The following is a 22,087-nucleotide window of genomic DNA, read 5'->3' on the forward strand; positions in this document are numbered from 1 at the left end:
CATCTTGGACCACCACCACTAGTATATATAAATACGGTATACCACCAGTGTGTGAGGAAGCAACAGCCTCTCAACCTCGCATAAAGCTTGTCTCTAATTAGTTTATCAATCCTTAACATACGTCTACATATTAGCGCAAGCAATTACTGCATCAAAAGTCAAGCTCGGTGTAAATATTTGCTCGCTCAAAAAAACATCTTTTGCGGTGTTTTTTGGTAACAAATCTCTGTGAATAAACTTGAAGGAACGTTCACGCACAAAAAAATGGCTTTCAAGTTGAATAGCCACTTGCTGTCTAGGATAGCAAGCAGCAATGGACACGGTGAAGATTCCCCATATTTCGATGGCTGGAAAGCCTATGACACTGATCCCCATCATCCCACGGAGAATCCAGATGGAGTTATCCAGATGGGTCTTGCAGAGAACCAGGTAACTAGCTAGCCAGGTTGATGATATTGTTGCTGGTTCTTGAATTTCTATGAAAAAGTTCAGTATTTGAGCAGAATGTAGTTACTAATTATCTTCTGGGTAAAATGCAGCTGTGCTTTGATTTGATTCAAGACTGGCTCAAGAAGAATCCAAAAGCCTCCATTTGCAGTCCTGAAGGATTAAATGAGTTCAGAGAGATAGCTATCTTTCAAGACTATCATGGCTTGCCAGAATTTAGAAATGTAAGGAGATATAAATTAATTACGAAAAATTTGCTTTCCTCATCTTTAAGTATATATGCTTGGTGACTAACTAATTGTGAACATTATGATATAGGCTGTAGCAAACTTCATGGAAAAAGTGAGGGGAAATAGGGTTACATTTGATCCTGACCGCATTGTTATGAGTGGGGGAGCTACCGGAGCTCATGAAACAGTTGCGTTTTGCTTGGCGGATCCCGGCGAGGCCTTTTTGGTTCCTGCTCCTTATTATCCAGGGTAATTCAGCATTTCCTTTCCTTTACGTTTTCCACCTTCTTTGTGCTGATTTTATTGTAAATTCCCAAATAAAGGTAGATTAGTTGAATGGTTATTACTTTCATCAGGTTAACTTTGACCTTTGCCCACCCATGTGGTAGGCCTTGACCTTTGGCTTTCCTCAATAACCAAGAAGGAGGGGATTAATTAGAAATATTTAATTAAGATGAAAAGATTGATCTAAGTTTGTCAGACATACCACTTGGCGCATATATACAACCGATAATAATTTATAATTAATGTCAGCATCTCATGCAATTATCGAAATGAAATTTCACCATCTATAGTTTTCTGACCTTGTTGTATTATTGCTATGGTTACGAACATATACAAGTTGGGTTGGGGGTCATTAAAAGTCATCAATTATACTTAGATTCTTCTCCATAGCCAAGACGAATTAATACTGGTAAGTCTAAGATGAAAAATGCCAAACTTGGTGGAGGAGAAGTGTGAGGCCAATCTTCCTTAGTGGCCTAGTCTACACTTATTTTGACCGCTGATATAGATCAGAAATACGACTCTTATATTAACTTTTGTGGAGGATAATTCTCTCATTAAACTGGAAATGATGGTGGTGATAGGCCAATATATCAGATGAAACGTGTACTTTTTCCTAATTTCTATAGCTGTCATACTGCAAAATGCTTTAGGTGAACTTAATTGAGTTAAATCAGAACATCTTAGCTGAACAAATTTAACATGAAATGATTTGAAAGTGGGAAAAAAGAAGAAGAGAGATTTATATTAATACAAAATTTACGTGCTTCATTGCAGATTTGATCGAGATTTGAGATGGAGAACAGGAGTTAAACTCATTAAAGTTGACTCTGATAGCTCCAACAACTTCATGGTTACAAGAGAAGCCTTGGAAAATGCCTATGAGAAGGCACAATTAGACAACATTAAAGTAAAGGGCTTGCTCATAACAAACCCATCAAATCCGCTGGGTACCATCCTAGACAGGGAGACTCTACGAAGCATTGTGAGATTCATCAATGAAAAGAACATCCATTTAGTCTGTGATGAGATTTATGCAGCCACAGTTTTCAGCCAGCCTGATTTCATTAGCGTAGCGGAGATACTACAGGAAGATATTGAATGCAATCTGGATCTGGTACACATTGTTTACAGCCTCTCAAAGGACATGGGCTTCCCTGGCCTCAGGGTTGGCATTATCTATTCTTACAACGATGCAGTTGTGAGTTGCGCCCGCAAGATGTCGAGCTTCGGATTGGTATCCACACAAACTCAGTACCTGATAGCATCAATGCTGTCGGATAATGAATTTGTGGAGATGTTCATTAGGGAAAGCAGAAGTAGATTAGCCGCAAGGTATAGAGTCTTCACTCGTGGACTTAATCAAGTAGGCATTGAGTGTTTGAAGACAAGTAATGCTGGCCTGTTTTTGTGGATGGATTTGAGTAGACTCCTCAAACAGCAGACATTTGAAGCTGAAATGGAACTTTGGCGAGTTATAATCCATGAAGTCAAGCTCAACGTTTCTCCGGGTTGCTCTTTTCATTGCTCGAAGCCAGGGTGGTTTAGGGTTTGTTTTGCCAACATGGATGACGATACCATGCAAGTAGCTCTGTCAAGAATTAAAACATTTGTCAATAAAGAGGTGGACACCAAGAAGCCTAAGAAGAACTTGCGCTGGCAAGGCAGTCTTAAACTGCTCAACTGTCCTCGAATATACGATGATTTCATCAATTCTCCACACTCTCCTATACCTCAATCACCCCTTGTTCGAGCTTAGAGGAAGGTTTATTGTTTAATTCTTTCCTATCTCAGGATAGGTATTCAACAAAGTTTTTTTTTCCCAATATTCATGTAATTCCCATAGAAACAAGCACTAATTGCAATGTTCAGCACAACCAGCTGGTAATTATTATTTTTTTTAACTCATGTAGTATATGGGTTTTAATTTTCTCATTTCATTATATCTCTTTAGTGTTTGAATTCATACTTCAATAAAAAATCTATCAAAATTTTCATTTTTTAAGGATATGGCAGCTGATTTTAACTGACTGACTTCAGTGAGTTTGAACATTTTTTTTTTAGGGAAAGTATAACATTGTAGTTGATAGTCAGGAAAATAAGTTAAATAAGGGATAATTAAAAAAAATCTCCTTGTTTTTCATTCTACCTCTGTTTATTTGAAAATTACATTTTATATCATGGAATTTATATGTTCATAACAATTTATATTCCCAAGTTGGCACGCCAAAAATAAATCAACAAAAAATATTAGATTAATTATAACATTGTCGTGATATTCTATTTGATAAATAAAAAGTCATTACAATATTTATAAGATTAACTGTTCAAATTATAAATTACAAAATAGATCGTTGGTTCGCAGTACATTGCAACCAAATTAATTTTTTTAACAAAACAAGTATCTAGATGTTGTTAACATGTTTTATAGTAGAAAAAAAAAATTAAATCATACCAGGGTTAACTCGATATGACTCAATCAACTTGACAAGTCCAAAAACAACTCAAATGACCATTAAAAATATATCTTGACTAAAAGAATTTCAAAATAACATTTTAAAAAAAATACTGAGAAAAAAATATATTAAGATTGATCTAGGTCAATCTAGGTTAGTCTGTAAAATTTTCGCGACTCAGATTCATGAGACTATGATAATTTCATAGAAACAAAATTGAAACAAATTATGAAATTAATTCTCAATCAACCCAATATTGAAGTATAAAATTAAAAAAAAATCAATTAAGAAATAATACAAAAAAACAAACAACTGAAGTCAACCTATGTTAATGTGTCAAAGTCGCAACCTAAGTCAATGTGATTGAAATAACCCTATAAAAAACAAATTAAAACAAAGTATAAAGCTTGATTATCAATTATCTAACATTGAAGTATGAAATTTAAAAAAAAAATTAATTAAATTTTTTTAAAAAAATCAACCCAAGTCAACTCAGGTTAATTCACCAAACTCATGACCCAAATAATGAAACAATGATAGTCTCATATAAAATAAAAAAAAAAAATATGAAATCTAATTCTAGATCAATCAAATGTTTAAGGATGAGATTGAGAAACAAATATTCAACTAAAAAAAACAAAAAAAAACTGAGATAACCCGTCAAGCTCCCGGGTTATGAGACTATGATAAACAAACATAATATTGAAGAATAAAATAAAAAAAAAAACAAATAAAAAATTATCCAAATAAACCTGAATTAATCTGTAAAACTCATGATCCAAGTAATGAGACCGAAATAGCTTGTAGAAAGTTAACTGAAAAAAATTACTAAATCTAATTCTAAATCAACTAAATAATAAAGTAATAAAATTAAAAAAAAAAAATTCTTTCTAGCCACAGGCCATAATCGTAATCAAACAAATAATCACATTTACAACCCCAACCAACCTCTAACTCTAACCTGAACAGATACCTGGTGCTTGAGCATTTAATAAAAAAAAAAAAAAAAAAAAAAAAACCAATCCTTTTTTTAAATGGGTTGTCCTTTTTCACTTTAGCCGAATATTTAAGATTTATTTATTTTTATATTTATAAAATACAATTTGAGCTTACCTTGTTCTGTTACAAGCTTTTGATTCGACAAAAGCTTGATTGATACTTCCCTTCTTTAGATCCTGTTTTTTCTAAGCTGTTGTTTTTATTTTTTGAGTTAAAAAAAATACGTTGAAAAGCATTATTTTGCAAAGCATTATTTCAAATTTAAAGTTTAAATAATATCTCAATTAATAAATAAATAAGGGTTTGTTGCTATAATATATATCCCTTCTTTTGCATTTCTTTCATATTCAAAGTCTTAGGGAACAGAGCTCGTTGTTCTTAAGAATCATCCAAGAGCAAATAGCACATTTATAGTATGAAATATATGTGTGTGGAGCTGACCAAATTCATTTAATCTCTGTATAAAGGTTTTTCTTATTTTTCAAACTCTGACGAAGTCGAAAAGGCTGACCAAACTAATCACGAGGTTCGATTACTTCCTCTTCAGCGATTATTGCTCATTTACGTGTGGAACACTGGCCCTCGAAAGTATGAAAATCATTGTCTTTTGAAAAGATCTAAATATGTTAAGAAATGTACATGTTTAGAGATAAAATCGGATTTTTTTGGGGATTAAACCAATTTTATTTTTGAGCCTAACCACGTCAACTCAATTTCTGATCCACCTAATCGAGTGTCCACTACTGTAAAGGGCGATCTGCAAATTCTCCACCAAAAATATCTTTTGTTAAAATTTAGATCTTGCAGGTGAATTTTGTAATTCTTAAAAATAAAAATTCCTATTAATATATTTTTATTATGCTTGTTTCATGTTGAAAAATTCACTAGGAATTCAAATAATTTTACTATTTTATATCTAAAACTTAAACTATATAATTTAATACTATGGTTTTGATTTTTAATAATTAAGCCCAGGAGCACAAGCATATTAAATTAATTATAACCGTAATGTAAAATTAATGTACTGGGATTTATTAATATCTTTTAAAATAATATTTTGGTTGGCCCAAGCCCATTTTAACAACGGCCAAAACTGGAGGGCTTAAAAACAAGCCTGGGTATAAGTGTGGTGTTCGGCACCACTGGATCCGTGCCCAAACCCAGCGCAGCCTAAGCCTATTTTTTCTAAGTTCAGACTTCATGAACCCAACGTTTGAACCCTATGACTTTTAACCAACCCAAGTTTTTTACCCTGAATCCTACTTTATCTACACTATCTAGGTATACAAGAGTATCTTGTAGCGGCTTAAACTACCACATTTCCATTTTATTAATATTTGTATAAGAACATATATCTTATATAATTAATATTTATTTTTTATTAATATATATGTAATACATATTTATTTATCATTAATGTTACTAAGATGTAATCGACTATTCAACCTATTTCCTCAAACAAAATATCTTCTGAATTACTTGGATAAAAGGTTCATAATTTTTTTTATTCTCAACACACACACATGACACAAAATTCTTATAAAAAATTTATTTTCATACCAAAACAAGAACAAGTAACTTTCTTTTTAGAATTTAATATTTTTTTGTATATTTATTATATCATTTCTCTCTATAAAAATATTAACTTAAGCATTTAAAGATTCTCAAATTCATTAAAAAAGAATTGTTTTGCAGATACTATGATTCTTACATCAAGCTATCATCTTCTAGTACTATGAAAAATAAATATAATATTATGAATACTTGATTGAATCAATTATCAAACCAGCAAAAAATTCTTATCTCAAAGAATCTTAAATTTTGAAAAATCATATAAAGTAATTTAATATCATAACATATGATCAAAAAACAGAAAAAATAAAGATTTTGGTACAAAGAGGACACCATGTTTGTTTTTATTGAAAAATAAAATAAGAATATGTTAGTTCATTTAATTATTTTAGTCAAAACATTAAAATTCTTATATTTTCCAACTCAAGTTGATTCCTATTATTTTAAAAGGGCTTAGCATATATTTTTTTTTATTAACGTGGCTTACGCGCACCTCGACTAATTCTACAGGCCCCAAAGTTAACAACCATGTAAGCTTCCAGTGGCCATTATATGAATAACCACGTGACTCGAACCTAAGACCACATAAAGAGCAAACCTCTTAGTCTCAATCTCTTACCACTGAACACCTCCTAGATGGTTAGGCTTAGCATTTCTTAACTTGTGAGGAATGTGATGCCATCGTAATGTTAAATTTCAAAAAATTTGATTTTTCCTAGCAAACCAAACGTTACATTCTTTGGCATCTAAGATGTTTTACAAGGTGAAAAATCAGAAATCCCCGTATCAAACGCTTTCTGGGTGTTTGAATTTGTTGTCCTATTTTACTTCCTAAAAAATTAGTACGTTACTGGTTTTCTGGCTTTTATAGACCGAGAGTTGATATATATGTATATAAAAACTTTAGCTTAAAAAAGAAATTGTTAATACCATAGAAAATTTTTTGGTATTATTATTATTAAACATGATTTAATTTGGTAGGTTAATTTTAAAAAATATTGACTTGACTCTTTATCTAAATTGAATTTCAAACTAAATAATGTGAGAGTTGTTTTGAAAAGACTCGGTCAATTTAATAGGTTGAAAGATAATCTTGACAACTGACATGGTTCTTGGTTTAAAAAAAAAAAAATGACATATCTTTTTTAAAAATATTAAAATGGAGACATATTTGACTTTTAAAAAATAAATTAACATGACATCTTTTTTTTTAATATTAAAATAGAGGTATATTGGATCAACTTTCAGTTTCACGACTTGATTTTCAAAACTCGCAACCCGAATTATATACTCCACTGAGTTTTTAAAATTTATTTTTTTAAAACTAAATTTTTTATTTAATGATATCACAACAAAAATAGACCTCTTGTAAAAATTAAGCACCAACTAAATATCAAAATGTTTATTTAAGATTGTCATAACCTCATAAAATACAAACAAAAAAAAGATTATGATGATCAACTTACAATTAAAAAAATTAGAAGGTAGAATTAAAAAAAAAAAAGACTTTGAAAAAAAAATTAGTGCCTTTTGTAATAATCCATTTAAAAAAAAAGTAATTTTTTTCTTTATACTTTTTGTAGAAATTATATATATACACAAGTAATTTTGTTATTGAGAGAGAGAGAGCGCGCGCATGAGCCAGCCCATATAAACACACGGCAAGAAACATGGGTTGTCCTTGAATGTCGATCAGTATTGAAGAGTCACAGGCCGAGTAAAATCTTTACAGCACACTCGACTCATGAGATGAAGTTGGGCTTGATCCACAACTCTTCATGTGCTAGAGCATGATCCAGCCCATATCACTAACAGTTCTGCAAGACTTTGTATTTATTAAAACAAATAAATTTCCTCATTTTTATACACTTAAAAAATAAGTTTTATTGTCATGCAAGGACATCTAAATTCCTTAACGACCAACAGGATTATAATTTAGTTCATCTCACCATCAGTGCTAATCAAGTTGGTAGCTGGTGGGATTACTATTGTAATAATCCATTTTTTAAAAAAATAACCTGAGTAAGCTAGAATTAATGTATAGAAGTAGCAGCAATCTCTAAATCAACATGAGTTTGGTTCTGAGGATGGAAAAAGGTCTCAATGCTCATATATGTAAGGAATCATTGTAGAATTAGAATCATGCATGTTATTTTTATTATGATATGAAAAATAAGTTTTTTAAAAAAGTTACATCTCTACCGGTATAAATTTTCTTAGTAGATAAATCAATTTTTTTATATGCCTTTTGTGCATAAGGATAATCAATAAAAATATATGGTTTGGCATTGTAATTAAAATATAAAAATATATTCTTGACATTATGTGCATAACATATATAACAAAAAACAAGTAAATGTTTTACAATGATGGGGATTTTAAAAAAAATTATCACATAAGAAGTTTTTTTAAATTTTTTTTATAGGAATAGAATAAGTAGTAGGAAGAACATAATCATCCTAAAATTCTAAAAACAAATTAGCTTGAAACCGTGAAGACCTTACACATTAAGAAAATGATGATGTCTTTTTTTCACAACCTCATTTTATTGAGGTGTATATAAGCAATTATGTTGATGTATGGTACCTTGTTTTTGTAAGAAAAATTAAAAATCATTAGAAAAAAATTATGGAGCATTATAACAATGAATTTGTTTAATTTTACTATGAATTTATTGTTCCACTAAAGCAAATATAATATATATATATAGGCTCAAACTTAGTTTGCATGAGATATAACTCAAGTAATATGTGAATGATCCTCAACGAAGGTGAGGAAATAAATGAGGTTAGTTTACATGGTCCTAATTCCTAAACATCGAAGTAAATTAAGTCAAAGCAATTAGTAGAAAAATTGCAAATAAAAGTGAAAGGTAATCTTTAATGTTTAGAGAAGGGCAAATAATGCAAGGACACTTGTTGGAAAATGAAATATTATATTCCAATTTTGATAACAAAACTGAAATAGAAGATGAAGGAACCTAAGCGCCAATGCCAAAGATCAAAACTAGCAACACTAGATTGAGAAATAAAGGTTACAGGAGAACCTTGAGAGATATAGTTTAAATGGTTAGGTTTTGAGTTTACTTTCTTGAGATTATCAGTTCGAGTCCTACAAACCTTATAATCACTAAAAGTTTATATAATTGTTAACTTTAGGACCAATAAAATTAGTCGAGGTGCACGCAAATTGATCCAGACACCCATATTAATCTAAATATAGAGGTTGTAGGAGATAGTTGTGCCATCAAGTAATACATATCACCTTCTCCTTACCCATATCAGTCATCTTCTTTGAATTCATGTTTTGTATAATGCAATAATCATAAAAAAAAATAAAAGTTATTTAACATTTTAATTAAATACTATTAAGATAAAATTACATTTCATACCATTCTCTTCACTGAAAGAGAAAACTTATATTATAAATACACCATAAAATCTTCAGAACAAAGGTTTATAATATTCATTCTCTACTTCATATATATTTCCAGAGCATCTCTCTATAGAATATTATTGTATTTTTTTTTTTTAAAAAATACTTCTTTAAATATCAGAGAGTCCTTATCTCTACCAAAAAAAAATCTTTTGCAAGTACTAGTCACAAACCATTTTCATCTACCAAGCACCAAGTCTAAACTATTAACCACCTTGGTTAGGTAAAATTGATGAGATCGCTAAGTTCAATTGATTAACCGATTATCCAACCGGGGTTCTATTATGTTGTAAATTGACTTTTAAAAGTGTTTTTAAATTAAAAATTCATTAAAATATTATTTTTTATTTTTAACATTAATCTATTAAAATTATTCAAAAAAATATTTGATAAAAATTAATTTAATATTTTTTAAAATAAAAAAATATTTTGAAAAACAGAAAATGAGAACAAAGAGTCCCTTATTACGAGATCATTTTGTTGACGAATTTGGGAGAGAAGGTCAAGTCGAAAGGGACATCTTGCATGGTGCTTTTACATGTATTTTAATCTTTACAAAGGCTCATATGATATTGATATGGGGTTGGGAATAAAAGAGACATGGGCAGGATTTTTTTTATTTTTTATATGTAGAATATTAAACCCTTTACTTCAAAAAAAACCCATCATCATAAACCATACAGAACAACACAAGCAGCTCCTTTTCTGGGTTCATCTTCGATGTGCTTCTAAGTTGTATTTTTTCTCTCTCTCAAAAGTCAAAACTCTCACCGCCATGTTATTTCTTTGAACATATAGCACAGGCATTTGGATTCTCCTCAACACAAACCACACGGTAACCATACTGAGATGGGTAGGGATTGTTGTTGTAATAGTCTTTGTAAGGTGTCATAAGCTCAGTCATCTGTTGTTCATTTGGGTTCTTTTTCTCTCCTTCCTTCTTGCCTTCATCTTTCTTAACTTGCTTACCACATCAGCAGGATCAATATCTCCAATTACTGTCAATTTCTTCTCCTTTCATGTCCATGGCAATGGAATCAATTCTACATAATAAAAAACAGGGCATATGAATTCAGTTGAATTTATACAAAGTTAGTTAAAATATAGATAATATTGTAAACTTTTAAACTGCAGGGTTAAAGTGGAATATTTCTGAATATACAAAGGTTAAAATATAGTTTACCATTTCAAATCTCACCCCTTTATTATCGCCATGATCGGAATATTAATTAAAAGAAACTAAAACATTGAAGAGCACTTACATAATTACTTTGGATTATAATAGTATCATGATATTTTTTTTCATTCAAGTTTATTTTTTTTAATTTTATTTTTTAAAATTTGGGTTGATTTAATATCAGACTTCATAGTTCGCTGCATTGACTTCATGTTAGCTTTTTGAGGTGTTAAAAGTAAAATCTAGCATTGATATGCTTGATTTAGAAGAAAAAAAAAATCTATTTCATTTATTTTAAACAATTCAAGATTTAAGGACCAATTTAATTTAAAAATGAAATTATTGTATAGGGATTGAAATGAATGAAAAGGGAAAAGTGGTTGTCACTTGTAACACACGCACCAGCGTGAGAAAGGCTACCATATTTGAGCAGAATGCGCGGCAACCTACAACTTTCGTTGCCAACTTTTTATGGTGTTGTTTGATTCATTTCAGCGTCCTATTCTTTTGAAGGCGGCGTATGTATGTGAAGGAGGTCTAGTTTGGGTCAAACAACCCAATCTTTTTTTATTTCTTTTTCCTTTTCTTTTCTCTCTCCTTCCCTTGATTTTTGCACCTAACCCTCTCTTAAATTACAAAGTAGTTTATCATTTGTTTTTTTATGTTAACTTCAGTCCTCAATCTTTGGATTTAGTTTTTTTTTTTAATTTCATCATCCAATATTAAGTTGGTTAGGAATTGAGTTTCATGATTTTTTTTTTCCATTGTTTTATCTTGATATCATGAACCGAGTCATGAGTGTGGCAAGTTCGTTTTTTTTTCTTTCAATTTCTTCATTCAATATTGGGTTGGATGAGAATTGAATTTCATTATTTTTTTTTTGTGTGTTTTTTCCTTTGCTTTATCTTGGTATCATGACCTGAGTCACAAATGTGGTAGGTTACCCAGGTTAACTTTTTTTTTTTCAATTTTATTCTTCAACTTTGAATTGTTTGAGAATTAAGATTCATGATTTTTTTTATTTTACTTTATATATAGTTATCTCGGTATAATGATCCGGGTCATAGATTTTGCATGCTAACCTAGGTGGAGTCAAGGTTTTTTTTATCCTCTTTCTTAATTTAATTTTTTTCTCAATTTCATCCTTCAATATTAGGTTGGTTAATAATTGAGTTTCATAATTTTTGTTCATTTATTTTCTATTGGGCTATCTCACTATCATGACCTAGGTCCAAGTTTGGCAAATTAGTCCTTGTTGACTTGAGTTATTTTTTTAGGTACTTGTTGTTTGATTTTTTTTCAAAATCATTTTTTAATATTAGATTGGTTAGACATTGGAAAAGTCGGCAGAATAGTTTAATCTAAAAAATATTAGGTGAGGCTTACAATAACTGAAAATTCTTTTTAAAATATTTAAGAAAGCAAAACTAATGCTCCATATTTTTTCTATAAAATAGATTAAAAAAAAAATTATCAAGCAAGTGCACCTACAAAAGATAATTAAACTAGTCAATTTAGAACACAACTCGTCATTTCACATATTGTTGTTAAAATCACGAGTTAACTCTTAAAACCTTACGATTTTATAAATCAACATATATCTAACATGCTAAATTGGACTAAAAACTCGAAATCAATAAAATCGGACTTAACTCGTGCAAAATTGGTAAACTCGATAAACTCAATCCGATTTTACGAGTTTACTAAATTTGTGATATGAAGTATGAACTAAGTCAGGTCTAAATTTGACCTTAAAATGTCTGCAGACCAGTTTTGCGAGATTGAACATATCTTTCAAAACTTATATTGGATAAAGCTGAAATTTTACAAGAAAATATTAGATACATGAAAATATATTGTGGTGAATTGTTAGGTCAAATGGAGTTAGGGAACTAATATTGTCAAATATGTCAAACAAGACCTTCATGTATTGTTTGGGATATATCTAGAGCTACCAATAGAATTTTGTATCAATTAAAGTTGGGATATAAATTAAACATCTTAAACTTTTCAACCATATATTATAGGTGCAATAATTCATCAAAACGAGGGAGAACAACATGTTTGAAATCAAGACTCAAATTTACTAAGAAAATGCAAAAAAATAGAGATTTAGACTACATGGAGGAATTTTAACGTGAGATCCTTTTTTTATTATTCTATTCTTTTATTTATTTTATTTTAAATAATTATTTTTAATATGAATTTTTTTCTAACACATTAGACATTGTTTAGGGGTTTATTTCATTGTTGAATTTATGTTAGTTTATTATTAATTTAAACTCATTAGCTTGCAACTCATAAAGGGTCTATTAGGACTTATTGTGATGGGAACAACTAGGTTGTCACTAGGTTTATATGTGCTTTCTATCTTTCAGTAATTCCCCTGAATGAGAAATTTTGTTTTGAAACTTTTTATTTCTCCTTGTCATTAATTTATTAATTCATACTATTTATCTCTCTTTTTATTTAGATCACTTATTGATTATAATATTATTGACTCATTTTATCAGATTTTAATGTAATTTAATTCTATAGTTAGTTAAAAAAAAACACTTACGATTTTATGATCCGAGTTTATATTGTATTTTTCATGTCGTGTCAAAAAAATATTTTTGATAACCTTTTCGCATGTGCTTCGCCGCATGTCGAATATTTTTTTACGAGAAAAAAAATATACAAACTTTTCCAACCTATTGATTTACAAAAGAAAAATAATCATAATTATAAATAAAAAAACAAAACATGCATTTAATTAAATAAATTAATAATTATTAGCCGCAATAAATGGAAAAAAATTGTTAAAACTCTTTCCTTCAACTCATCTCATTATAGTTTGAATAATGTTTTTCAAACACCATATATAAATGTTATTCATATATTTTTTAACATCAAGTAATAAATATATTATGAATCAAAAGATTAATACTTACATAAAAACATATAAAATCTCAAATTAGTTTTTAACATAGTAAAAAAATAAAACAATATTGCAATTATTATAGTGAAATACCATTTACTTTTATTTTTGTATAATAATTTTTCAAAAAAAAAACAAACAAAGAAAAAATTACAAAAAAGAGAAAAAAGAAAAAATGGCATAACTAGACAAGTATGAGTAATAAATATTTCATGTCAAAGGAAAATATAATAATTTTTTTCTAAAAAAGAGAGAAAAAAAAAAAACTAAGAAAAATATTTTTTTAAAAAATGAAGATAAAAAAATATAATAATTTAAAAATTATACCAAAAAAAAAAGAAAAAAATTACAAAATTTTTCGCCATTACAGTAAAATAATTGGATAAAATTTAAATTATACAGAGTTTCTTTTAGTATATATGTATAATAATCTTTAAATCCCAATTTGTCTGTACATGGGTAGTTTGCTTGCTACCCTTGGTGGAAAACTTGCAAAATGTCCCGATGTATCGAGTCCTATCCTCGTATGTATTTATTTGCCTGTTGTCAAAGACTCAAAGCGGTTGGACACAGCACCAAGCCTTGGGCCACTCCTATGCAATACTAGTGGTTGCGTGCAAAACACCAAAATTTAAGATTATTCAAAAAATTTATTTCACCTAATACAGAGAAGAAGCCTGTGACTTGGAAAATTTGCTCAACTATACAACGATACTCCGTGCTATAACCATTATTCCCAAAAAAAGATGAAGGCGACTCCAACTAAAGGCCGGATATTGAGAGCAATTTAATGAACAATCAGACATGAAGATTATTGAAAAGTTCCCTCAAGGAAGAAATTTCATGAATGGCTCACTTGAAGAAATCAACAGTGGAATTCCTCAACTAAACTGCAGCCTGGAGGGATGCCCGAGCAATCTCTAGTGCCTCTTCAACTGAAGATGCTGACTGAAGCTTGGATTTATCAACAATAGGCTGGCTCTTTGCAAGTTCAGGGAGTAGTTGAAATTCCTGAAACATTACGTGCATAACAAGATTATAGTTTGACAAGCAGAACGTGTTATAGTATGTCATTCATAAGGGGGAAATGGCTGGAAGTGTGCTGTTCTTCGTCAAATGTAAAATGAAAAATAACTGACCGCTGATTGCTGATCCCAACAACCAAGTCTAATGTTATGTTTGGTATGACTTTTGCAGATGGATTTTAAGTTCTTTTTTTTTGTTGCTCAAATAAAAGTTACAAGCATGTTTGGTTAGAAATCACTTTTAAACTAAATCGAGAGCTTGTTATAAAATTAAGTCAAAATCTTGATTTAATCAAAAAGTTGAATTTTTTAACTTTTAACTTGTGAATTTTAACCTTTAACCTTCACCACATTACTTCTTTACAGAAGTTGCTTTGCGTCATTTTATCAATCAAATATAAGAAATTTTAACTTATTTTTCTCGCTAGTTATGAAAAACAAGTTGGATTATGAAGTTGTGACTCAAATGATGTCCCAAACGGACTCTAAATAGGTTTAAATCATACCTCAGGACTTCCACTTTCAAGGAGAACTCCTTTCAGTTTGCCTGTGGGGGAGTAAATCATCTCTCAGCAAACAACATTCATGAAAAGGTGAGAGAGAGCAATATATGAGACAATAGGCAGCAAAAACAAAATGCATTACCAGAATCTATCCAGAAGGTGGCAATTTTAGGATCGAAATTCCCTACTTGAATTGTCTCTCCAACTGCCAATAAGAGAAAACACGAACCAAGATGTAAAGCAATATAATTAAAATACACCATAATGTGACAGAAAGATAAGAGCACAACATGTTTGTACCATTGTCTCCAAAGAACTGCCACCATATTTTTCTTGGGCTCCCTTCATACTCAAAAACCCTCGAATAAAAATATGGGAGATAATCATATCTGGATGACATGCAGAAACACAATCATTAAAAAGGGCATTTCAACAAGGAATGAAAGCACTTTAAGCGCATTTCAAAGAAACAAACTTACGAGCTAGTATGAGCAGTAAGTAGTGATTTAACACAATGCTGAGCTGATCGCCGAGCATGGTCTACATGTTCAACTCGTGCCATGCGGTTATACATCTGTTCAGGGTCATGCATATTTTCAGACTATATATAAAAGACTACAAAATCATTTATTAAAAGTATACCTTTAATGGGAATGCTGCTACATCTCCAATTGCAAAAATCCCAGGAATACCTGTCCTGAACTGACCATCAACCTGAGATTCAAAAGTTCCAAGTGCATGGATAATAGATGTGAATAAGAAATATCATGATTTTCAGAACTGCAATGACAATCAAAACATGGCTATGCTCATGGGATAATGCCATTGTGATAGAATCCCGGAGTATTACACTGATTGGGTAAAGCAAGCCAATTTCATGCAGAAATAATAATATAAACATGTTCAGATGTTGCTGTAGTAAGTGCATGGGCTGGAAATTTCAGTGAAGACAACAAATCAAACGTTGTTGAACCATGCTCACCTGTATTCCACCAACACTGTTATTTAACCCCAGCCTTTCAAAGGGACCGACAGCTGGTTTTGCCCCAATACCAATTATTACCTGCAAAATGAAAAAAAAGACATTTATTACATGCTTCTGAAACTTTCTTTTGGTCGGGGTGAGGAGGAGGGGGCACACTCCCTCCATCAGGTCTCTATCCTGGAAACATCTTGCTTTGTTTTTATATGCAGATGCATGAATATTACGCCTAAAAAGTGTGAAAGGAATTTAAAGCATAAAACCATTGAAGATGTAGCTGAAAACTTGCCGTGTCTGCTTCTATAGTAGATCCATTTTCAAGTTTAACGGCAGCTACATGCCCATCAGAACTGGCTTCTAAGTTCTTGATAGAGGCTCCCTGGTGAACAACATGAGAAAATCAGCATTCCTGTGGTAAGGTTATGATAAGATCATAATATACCTATTTAACATAAATTGAGAGAGAGAAAGAGAGAGCACCTTTATGAACTTAACACCATTTTCTTGATATAATTCTTCATATTTTTGAGCAAGTGAAGGAGGGAAAAGCCTTTGCATAAGATGATTCTCTGGGAAAATGATCTACATCAAAGAACCGAAATTAGATTAAAGGTTTGCCCAGTCAGATTATCTATGAAAGGCTTCTACAACATCAATACATTGCACACTGGAGACCTAGCAAGTTGATGTAAATATTCCATTGGTGAATACAAGTAACTTGTCTTCTGCTATCATCTAAAAGGTCATGTTACAATCTAGAGTAATTTGAAAGATAAATGTGATGCACCCATTGGTGGGGACACCAGACCTACACCACAGATTATATGATTATATGATTATAAGGATAGAGACGACATAAGATGACCCGGCTTGTTATTCTTTGGTTGGGAGAGTAAGCTCATCCAGGCCCATTCAATTGTATTTTTATTTGAGTTTTTTATTTAGGCTTTTTTATATTAAACAATATTATTTGGCGGGTTGAGCCTGGTAACTAGTTGTTTTCAGGGTTTATTATTTACATGTGACTATTGAGATATTACGAGGAGTTTTTGATTATCTGAATAAAATTTGCAAAGTTGCAGATTTTTCCAGCCTATTCTTTCTCTTCTCCAGTTCTCTTATCTTTCTTTGGCTTTTTCTTCTTAGTTTTTTTCTTTTCTTTTCTCTTTAGCTTTAAAATCTCTTTTGTTCCACATCAATAGTTGGTGGGGCCACCAGACCTACACCGCAAATTACACGAATATATGGATGACAACGGATGACAACGACAAAGGATGGCCTAACCCATTACTCTTTGGTCAGGAAACTGGGCCCATCCAGGCCCGTTCAGTTGTATTTTTATTTTAGTTATTTATTTAGGCTTTCTTATATTAGACTATTATTTAGCGGATTGAGCCCAGTAGCTGGTTGTTTTTAGGGTTTATTATTTATGTGACTTTTGAGATACTATAGGGAGTTTTTGATTATTTGATAAGATGATAGACTATTTATCTCTCTAAATTCTCCTTCCTAGCTAATAACAACTTTTTTATTTGCGCTAAAAGCTTCTTTGCTATAAAAACTTGTTGCTTTCTATGCTTTAATTCTCTTAGTTTATTGTTCTGCATCACCCATTTTCCAGATGCCAAGCAAGCATGGGACATAATTCTGTCCTATACATTTTTGAAAGATTGCCCAGTATGCAACAAATGGAGGGGATAACTTCCGATAGCACAAGGCATATCAAATGAAATAAGAACGGCATCAAGTGGGTGTCGTACAAAACCAATAAAATGGAAACAATGGTTTGTTGAAATTCGATAATCAGATGTACGAGGATAAATTTGGTCCAAAATGCTAGGATGGGAATGGTTAATTAAGGAAGTAGCATTAACCAATATTCAAAAAAACCAAGTTAAAACTCATTATGGAAGACTAAACTTTTCAATACTAGTATATCAAAACTGTAAATGAATCCAAATACAATAGAAGCTCTAAGCAACATGAGTACATACCGTAGTGTCAAGTTTCCAAGCAACAGCTGCTGCAGCTACTTCCATGCCAATATAACCACCACCTACAATAACCAACTTATGTGCCCTCTCCTAAACAAATGGATAGTTTGTTATAGCAATAGAATTTAACTATTAAGCAATCTTAGAAATAGACAAGCAGCTCATAAGACATAAATTATGAGCTTTGAACGTTCAGGCAGAGTTAGCATTGGAAGTGTAAAGCTTAAAAAATTATCAGATAATGCCATTGAAAGGAAAAAAAAAATCAACTCAATTAAGCCCGCTTCCCAAACAAAAGACAGTCATTAGAATGCAAGAGCATGAATGCAGGAGCACATTTATTTTCTGATAACTCAACAAACCATTTGTATTTATGAAATTTGCAAAACTTCAAGACATGCATCTTCAAACTCCTAAACCAAATATGGTGCTAGAAACTGAAAATCCCTTGCTAGCTTCATTCAAGATAAAATACGATGATTTTCAGTCTGTCCAACTGAGAATGAAGACATCTTTGAAAGGAAGCTAGAACTCAATCAAGTGAAAACTAAACACTCAATCTTCTATACAATACGGTGAGCACCAAAAAAGGGAGATGAAATTTCAGGGATCCTCATACAGTAGTAACACCACAGGGGGTCTGGGATTTTCATTGTCTAACAAGCAAAGCAACAATTGAACAGTACTTGAGAACATATATTGTCAATTGATATAACACAAGCATAATGAAAGTATCATTACCAAAGACAATATTAATGAGTCAGCGTCTGCCACATCCCTTATATAGTGAACACCAGGTAAATTTCCTCCAATCTTCTCTGGAAATCTATAGCCCACACAAATTGGTCAAGTTACCTTCAATATTTCATAGAAGACTGGTAACTAGATCAATTATCAAACTATTGAGAGTACCTAGAGGCAGTACATCCTGTAGCAACTATCAGAGTTCCATACTTGAGCAGCTTGCCTGATATCGTCGTTGCTGTTTGTTTTTCAATATCAATGCCTGTCACTGGATCTTCATATAACATCTAAACAAGAAAAATAAAAGGGGATAAATGTCAAATTGCGAATACCAGAATTATATATATATGCCATATATATCTCAGCATGTGAAAAGTTTGTGATTTGCTTGCCAATCAATTAAAAATAAGTTTTGTATTTATTTATTTATTTCCATGCATGATATCCAAGATAACAATATTTCCAATCTAAACTACATAAAAAGAAAACTATATTTGAGAACAAAAGGAAGGAAAGAAAATAAAATTACCTCAATTCCTTTCTCTTTATACCAATCTGGAGTTTGCCTTTCCCCACCAGATCCAACACAAGTATGAAAACCCTAAACCATAATAAAAACCAGAAAACTATATTGATTTTTTATATTAACGCTGAATTAACAGTTAGTACGTACTTTTAACAAAAAAAATAATGACTGGATCAAATAATGCAAGTTAATACAAACAGTTCCCAAAATGACTAAATTAAGAGAAATTGTACAAAAAGAAATTGAGTGACAAGTACTTACAGGCAATCGCGCTGGCTTCTTATCAAGTGGAAACAAATATCCTTTAGTCAAAGCTGGTCTCTCATATGGTGCATATGCCTACAACAACAACAACACATCAAAGAAGAAAAATCACAGTAAAATGATAAAATTCACATAAGCATTTTTCACTATCAAGTTTGTTAAGTTGAACAAGGAAGAACCTCTCTGGTAACAATACAAAGCCTTCCATCAGCCATTCCATGCTCCACAAAACTCCTCGCCGCATATCCCGCTGCATTTCCACCGCCAACAATCACATACTCTCGATTTTCATTTGCGAAGGAGGAGGAGGAAGCAGCAACGACGTGGTTTCGGAAGAAAGTCTTGAACCCGATAGAAGAAGAAGGAGAAGACTGGAGAGTTCGATGAAGAGAAGGAGATGACTGTGGACACCAGAGAGATAAGCCGTGCTTAAACGACATCGGATTGGAGGATATACTGCTGCCGCTCGCCATTATTAATCTACGTACTGTGAGTGAGTAAATTCAACAAAATCACAAAAAATCAGGTCAAGTAAATGAAAAGGCAAGAGTTATCTAGCCAGCTAGCTGGAGAGAGTTTTAACCTTGAGACATTGGAGATGCTGTGATCGCACTAATTTATACTAGTAGTATAGATAATAAAAATCATAAAATTATTAAGATTTAAGAGAGGAGACTGCGTTGTGCTGTGATGTTTGGCTCTAGCAAAGGGTCAAGGGTCACTTCAAGATGATATGAGAGTTAGAGTATTATTATTCTAGTACCTGTCGGCCAAAGGCGAGGTGGAGGGAGGAGGGATGGACTCCCTGACGCGGTCATTGCGGAGTGGTTCGTTTACTGTGTCTGTGTGTGATTTTTGTTTTTTGGGCCATGCTCGTTAGCCGTTACGATTCCTACTAGTAGTATTCTGTAGAGGAACAGTGTGTTATTACTGGAGGCCCATTTGGATGGTTTTTAGAAGAAAGCCTGGACTGGAAACGGATTTGGGCTCCATGAATTTGGGCTTCTTACAGATTGTGTTTTCGCACTTTGTTGAACAAGGAAAAGGCTCGAGACTATTTAAAATGGGGCTAAGAGCAATCTCGTGTATCTCATCTAAGCTATTCGTGGCCCAGGTTGGATTCTCATCTATTTTATGGATACGTCCTAAGAAAGCAAAATGTACTTTCATGGGGTCGGATGATGAATTGCAAAAAACAAAATACGACCACGAAAAGGGCTCCGTCTAAATGCAAAATATTTTCAATAAAAACAAGAGATACATTAAAATTAAAAAAAAAAAGGAGAGGAAACCGCAATGTTCGCACAGAAACAAGATTCGCAAATGGCATTAAAATAAGCCCAAAATAATCTCATTATTGAAAAAATATTAAAGGAATCAAAGTTTTACTTTACACATATATTTTATACTAAATTGCTACAGTAAAATTATTATTTTTCTCTTCACACAAAAAATCATTGAAATAACTATTAAGGGTATAACAATTTTTTCACAAGATTTATTAGTCATTATTAAATTGATTAGGACAAATTAATCTTTTTCATTTTTTAGCCCTATATAATGGTGTTCAGGGGCATTTTAGTATTTTTACTTTTTCAAAATACAATAAATGACTAAATTAACTTTATAAGCAAAACTTATTTAACTAACATCTAGGGATTTTTTTATATTTTCATTCTTTTTTTATATATAATCAAGTTGACTAAGAAAAAAATTAATATTTTAATAAATATAATTTTTTTTATTGAGCACCAAAAACAGATGATGTGTGTGGGATAAACCATGTTTTTTAAGGCAATGCATAAGGCATCCCCGATTGCCAAATGCCAGCTTTTATATTTATGTTCAAGTCATCTGTGTGGTCTCTCCATTTTTAGACGAGATGAGTGATTGATAGACCTTCGATATGGTGCCACCAACTTTTGATTCTTTTTTTTTTTTTCGTTGTTTTCTCTCTTCTCATCGATTTTCGCATCTGAACTTTCAAATTCTCAAATAGCCTTTTAGGTTTTTTTAAAAAAAATTGGCCCATGTTTTTTTATTACTATTTATTTTATTTTAATTAATTTATAAAATTAGATTTTTTTTTTCAATTTTATCTTCTCTTAGATTTAGTCTTCATTTTTTTATTAATATGCATTTTAGTTGAGATAAATTTTAAGATTGATTTTTTTATGATCATCCTTTTTCAATCTTTTTTTCTATCAAATTTAATCCTTAATTTTTTATAGTTATCTTTTTACTTTGAAAAAAATTTTAAATTGATTTTTTTTTCTGTTTTTATCCTTAAATATCAAGTTGGTTGAGAATTGAGCTTCTTAATTGAGCTCGGGTCTAGGATTTCACGGGTTATAAGTTTAGAATATTCGCCCGGGTTTTTTTTTTCTTTTCTTAAGCTCATGTTTTTTCAATTTCATCCTTTAATATTTATTCAATTGGAATTTTACCTTTTTTATTTTATTTCTGTAGGATTTTTCACTATTTTAAAAATAACTTGGGTTCTCTCAAGTCTTTTTATTTATCATTAT

The 22,087-nt window shown here is 31.2% G+C and overlaps 2 protein-coding genes across 2 annotated transcripts; one reads left to right on the top strand and one right to left on the bottom strand.

Moving 5' to 3' along the window:
- On the top strand, positions 1-2,870 carry LOC118033744 (1-aminocyclopropane-1-carboxylate synthase). The gene is made up of 4 exons (XM_035038842.2): positions 1-429; positions 540-671; positions 766-926; positions 1,740-2,870. The coding sequence occupies exons 1-4, from the start codon at positions 265-267 to the stop codon at positions 2,719-2,721; spliced, it is 1,440 nt and encodes a 479-aa protein (XP_034894733.1). The 5' UTR covers positions 1-264; the 3' UTR covers positions 2,722-2,870.
- An 11,261-nt stretch (positions 2,871-14,131) lies between these two features.
- On the bottom strand, positions 14,132-20,361 carry LOC118033742 (monodehydroascorbate reductase, chloroplastic/mitochondrial). The gene is made up of 16 exons (XM_035038841.2): positions 20,143-20,361; positions 19,739-20,046; positions 19,557-19,634; positions 19,299-19,370; positions 18,938-19,056; positions 18,767-18,851; positions 18,026-18,115; positions 16,512-16,613; positions 16,321-16,410; positions 16,032-16,112; positions 15,692-15,763; positions 15,529-15,623; positions 15,350-15,438; positions 15,192-15,254; positions 15,053-15,093; positions 14,132-14,532 (listed from the first exon to the last, which is right to left on the bottom strand). Exons 1-16 carry the CDS (start codon positions 20,150-20,152, stop codon positions 14,407-14,409), a joined length of 1,521 nt encoding a protein of 506 aa, XP_034894732.1. The 5' UTR covers positions 20,153-20,361; the 3' UTR covers positions 14,132-14,406.
- Between the last annotated feature and the right edge of the window lie 1,726 nt (positions 20,362-22,087).

The sequence above is a fragment of the Populus alba genome, chromosome 1 (assembly GCF_005239225.2).
Source record: "Populus alba chromosome 1, ASM523922v2, whole genome shotgun sequence".
NCBI classification, from domain to species: Eukaryota; Viridiplantae; Streptophyta; class Magnoliopsida; order Malpighiales; family Salicaceae; genus Populus; species Populus alba.

Excerpts from the sequence above, each read along its gene's own strand:
- LOC118033744 (XM_035038842.2), top strand. The coding sequence starts at position 265 with ATGGCTTTCAAGTTGAATAGCCACTTGCTGTCTAGGATAGCAAGCAGC. Across the intron at positions 430-539 it reads TGGGTCTTGCAGAGAACCAG|CTGTGCTTTGATTTGATTCA; the intron begins GTAACTAGCTAG and ends GGTAAAATGCAG. Across the intron at positions 672-765 it reads GCTTGCCAGAATTTAGAAAT|GCTGTAGCAAACTTCATGGA; the intron begins GTAAGGAGATAT and ends ATTATGATATAG.
- LOC118033742 (XM_035038841.2), bottom strand. Across the intron at positions 19,635-19,738 it reads TTTGTATTGTTACCAGAGAG|GCATATGCACCATATGAGAG; the intron begins GTTCTTCCTTGT and ends TTGTTGTTGTAG. Across the intron at positions 18,116-18,766 it reads ACTCATTAATATTGTCTTTG|GAGAGGGCACATAAGTTGGT; the intron begins GTAATGATACTT and ends CCATTTGTTTAG.